This window comes from Belonocnema kinseyi, chromosome 5, assembly GCF_010883055.1.
Source record: "Belonocnema kinseyi isolate 2016_QV_RU_SX_M_011 chromosome 5, B_treatae_v1, whole genome shotgun sequence".
Classification (NCBI taxonomy): Eukaryota; Metazoa; Arthropoda; class Insecta; order Hymenoptera; family Cynipidae; genus Belonocnema; species Belonocnema kinseyi.
In genome coordinates this window covers 146,432,825-146,437,574 of record NC_046661.1, presented here as the reverse complement: position 1 = coordinate 146,437,574, position 4,750 = coordinate 146,432,825, and the positions used below count along the sequence as shown (strand labels likewise).

Sequence of the window (4,750 nt, the reverse complement as noted above, 5' to 3'; positions counted from 1 at the left end):
AAAAAGAAATAAATTTAAATTTTAAAATAATCGAATTATTAACAAAATAGTTAAATTTTCAACAACAAAAATGAATTTTCAACCAAATTGATCAATTTTCAAACGAAAATTTGTTAACAAAATATTTAAATTTTAATCAAAGATAATAATTTGTAACTAAAATAACTAAAATAATATTATGATATAAGTTATAATGAAAAATGTTATTTTATATATATAAATAACTATTTTAATTTGAAATTGCACATAAGTGAGTCATTAAATTATAATTAAAATTTTTATGAAAACATAAAGTTATTATAAGTTAAATTACAATTAAATAAATTTATTATATTAATCTTTTAATTATTTTAATGATTTAATGTTTAAAAACTTGTTGTTTTTAGATTAAAATTAAATAATACCTTATTTTTATTTTAACGTTATCTAATCAAAATTTATTAACTATTTAATATTAGAGCTATATTAATTCTAAATTTTACATAATTGAGTCATTGACCAAAAAATTTATTTACATTTTAGTAATAATAATAATATTTTCATGATTGATATATTTGCAAATTATAAAGCTTAATAAATATTATGCTGTACATGCTTATAATTTTTATAATAATATTATATTCATATTTCATGTTTTAAAATTATTTACAAATTTGAAATTAAATATAATTTCAATCAATTTCAAATTGGTTTATTCAATGTTACAGGAATATTTTTTAAAATTTTATCTTAAAATCTAATTTTATGAAATAATATAAAAGTTTATTAAATTAATAGATATATTGTGAAATCATTAAGTTTAATAATATTATAATATAAATTAAGATTTAATAATAAAATACCAAAGTGCATAAAGATTGGATTTAAATTGTTTAATATTTAGTAATATAAATATGTTATTTCCTCTTAGATTATGTCATTAAATATTAGCTTTTACTTTCGTAATAAAAGTTTCTTTTTTTCTTCTAAATACTTGTATTACAATTATATAATTTTTTATGGTGCTTCTGATATTTTGAAATGAGTATTTAAATTCAATTTTCTAAATTATATTATATTTTAATTTTTTAAACTTAGTTAGAAAGCTTATTAATTAATTAAATGAAGAGAAATTCAATTTTAAACTTGAATGAAAATATAATGTAAACATAATTTAAATGTTTTCATGAAAATAATTGTGCAATGCGTTTTATGTTGTGAAATGATTAATTAATTATCAACTGATTTGACCAAACTCACATTTTCTGGAATTAGTTTGCGAGTTTATTAATAAAGAAAAATTCTAGAAATGAAAGTTTAAATTTAAAGAAATATATTAACTAAAAATTATTTAAAGTCTTCAGTGAGAATTATAGTTTAATGCTTCTTATTTTTTTAAATGACTAATTGATATAAGATGAATATTTTTTTTATAACATTTAATTGAATAAAGATTAAAATTTATTACTTGAAATTTAAGTAACATAAGTAAAAAATGAAATAGTTATTTACTTGTAGGTTATGCTGGTGTTCTGAGATTAATAATTTCATTCAATTTTCAAAAGTATATGTAAAATTTTTTTAACATTTTCCCTAATGTTAATATTAAGTCACTGAAAATGAAATTTTTGTAAATAAAATTTAAAATCACTGAAACAAATTATTGAAGGCTTTTTAAATTGTGAACCATTTAATTCATTATTAGCTGATAATTTTCTTCACACTTTCTTCATATTGGCTTTAATTAGTGACAAAGGTTATTGATATAAAATTAATAAAAAAAAGTTTAAAATTAAATTCAATTTTTATCAATAAAAGTTCTAATTTAAAAAAATATATAAAAATAAAGATTAAAACTTATTTCCTGAAATTGAAGTAACATAATTTAATTATTGACTTAAAGGTTCTATAACGGAATATTGAATATAATTTGAATATTAAAAGTTAATTTATATTTTTAATTATATTATTTCAATTAGAGAATTTTTCAAATAATTCTGATGCAATTTTAATCATTGGTTGAAATTTAGTTCTTTTTTTTATAGAAATTTAAATTTCTTGATTAAGTATTTTTCTTCTTCATTGAAAATTCCTTTCTTTGGTTAAAGTTCATAATTGTAGTAGAAAATTAATCTTTTTGGTTAAAAATTCATTTTTGTTGTTGAAAATTAAACTATTTTGTTGATATTCGATTATTTTAAAATTAAAATTTAAAATTCTTTCTTTCTTCGTTACAAATCCCACTAATTGTATGAAAATTATTTTTTTTTTTTATAAAGAAATTTAAACTTTATGATTAAAAATTTCTTTTCTTGATTAAAAATTCATTTTTTTGGTCGAAGCTCATCATTTTAGTTAAAAATTAATACCCTTCGTTTAAAATGTAACTATTTTGTTAAGAAAAGTTTTGTTGAAAATTGATATTTTTGGTTAAAAATTTATTTTTCTTGTTGAAAATTTAATTATTTTGTTTATATTTCGATTATTTTAAATTGAAAATTCGCTTTTTTATTTTAATAAAAATTCAAACTTCTTGGTTGAAAATTGATCTGATAGTTGAAAATTCATTACTTTGGTTAAAATTTTTTAAAACTATTTTGTTAAAAATTCGTTTATTTATTATTCAATATTATTTTCGTTAGAAATTTTAATCATTGGTGGAAATTTAGTTCTTTTTTTTATAGAAATTTAAATTTCTTGATTAAACATTTTTCTTCTTCATTGAAAATTCATTTCTTTGGTTAAAGTTCATAATTGTAGTTGAAAATTAATCTTTTTGGTTAAAAATTCATTTTTGTTGTTGAAAATTAAACTATTTTGTTGATATTCGATTATTTTAAAATTTAAATTTAAAATTCTTTCTTTCTTCGTTACAAATTCCACTAATTGTATGAAAATTATTTTTTTTTTTTTATAAAGAAATTTAAACTTTATGATTAAAAATTTCTTTTCTTGATTAAAAATTCATTTTTTTGGTCCAGGCTCATCATTTTTGTTAAAAATTAATATCCTTCATTTAAAATGTAACTATTTTGTTAAGAAAAGTTTTGTTGAAAATTGATATTTTAAATTGAAAATTTGCTTTTTTATTTTAATAAAAATTCAAACTTCTTGGTTGAAAATAGATCTGATAGTTGAAAATTCATTACTTTGGTTAAAATTTTTTAAAACTATTTTGTTAAAAATTCGTTTATTTATTATTGAATATTATTTTCGTTAGAAATTTTAATCATTGGTGGAAATTTAGTTCTTTTTTTTATAGAAATTTAAATTTCTTGATTAAGCATTCCTGTCTTTGGTTAAATTTTACAATTTTAGTTGAAAATTAATCTTTTTGGTTAAAAATTAAACTATTTTGTTGACATTCGATTATTTTAAAATTTAAATAAAAAATTCTTTTTTTTTTCGCAACAAATTCCACTAATTGTTCGAAAATTCGTTGTTTTTTTTATAGAATTTAATCTTCTTGGTTAAAAATGTATTTAATTGATTGAAAATTAATTTCTTTCGTGGAAGCTCATCAATTTAGTTAACAATTAAAACCTTTCATTAAAAATGTAACTATTTTGTTTAAAAAAAAGTTTTGAATTTCCAGATTTTCCAGAATTCTCTGATGAGCGTCTATATTTCATTGAAGAAGTGTTAAATATTTTGAAAATTTGTATTTCCTAGGAGACGAATTTGGACGTTGGGGCAAGATCGTCAGGTAATTTGTTGCGACTTGCTGGAGGACAGAGCCACCATCGAATATCGAATTCCAACTCAGGGAGGATTTGTTTATTGTCTTGCTGCCTGTCCTCTCGACACGACTCAAATTGCCTTTGGTGCCGGGGATGCGATGCTCAGGCTTTGGAATTTGTCAGAACCGCACGAGTCCCTTTTTGAAATTGCAACGCTCTGGCAGAAAATTATGGGAAAAGTTAGAGCTGTAAGTAGTTATTTTCGCCATTTAAACCCTTTTTTTCTAGTTACTGATTTTTTAGGTCAAAAGTTTTTTTTAGTCCAAAATGAAAAAGTATCCAGTGGAAAATTAACTTTGATTTTCTTGACAATATTTTTCACTTTTCTAGCATAATAATTGTTAAAGTATTAAAAATTAACTTCAATATTTATTTCTAATTTTATTTGTTAGTCTATAAATTATTAATTTGGATAATCTTTTTAAACTATACGTAATATTTGCGAAATGTTTGAAATTATTATAAAATTTTTGCAATTTTTGGGACTCAATTATCATTTTTCAGAAATATTTGGGAATATTTGTGAAATTATTGAATTTTTCGGGAAATGATTGAAATATTTGTGCAATCTTTGAAATACCATATATCTAAACTCTTTGCGAATTATTAAAAATCTTTGTGAAATTTTTGAAATATTTGTGAAATCATTGGGAAATAATAAAAATATTTTTGAACTCTTTGGAAATCTTTGCGCAATATTTGAAATATTTTTGAAATATTTGTGAAATTATGAAAATCATTAAAGTCTTTGTGAAAGCTTTAAAATCTTTGCGAAATATTTGAAATATTTGTGAAATCTTTGTGAAATCATTGAGAAATAATAAAAATATTTTTGAACTCTTTGGAAATCTTTGCGAAATATTTGAAATATTTTTGAAATATTTGTGAAATTATTGATGTCATTAAAGTGTTTGTGAAATTTTTAAAACATATCTCAAATCTTTAAAATCTTTGGAAATCATTAGGAAATACTTAAAATATTTTTGAATTGTTTGGAAATCTTTGCGAAATATTTGAAGTATTTTTGAAAT

General features: G+C 19.5%; 1 protein-coding gene across 1 annotated transcript in view; it reads left to right on the top strand.

Annotated features, from left to right (window-relative positions):
* Nucleotides 1-4,750, top strand: part of LOC117172825 (gem-associated protein 5) — a 104,319-nt gene that overhangs the window by 42,413 nt on the left and 57,156 nt on the right. The window contains exon 5 of the mRNA XM_033361069.1: nt 3,652-3,907. Coding sequence (XP_033216960.1) covers nt 3,652-3,907 — 256 coding nt within the window. The remainder of the gene's footprint in view (nt 1-3,651; nt 3,908-4,750) is intronic.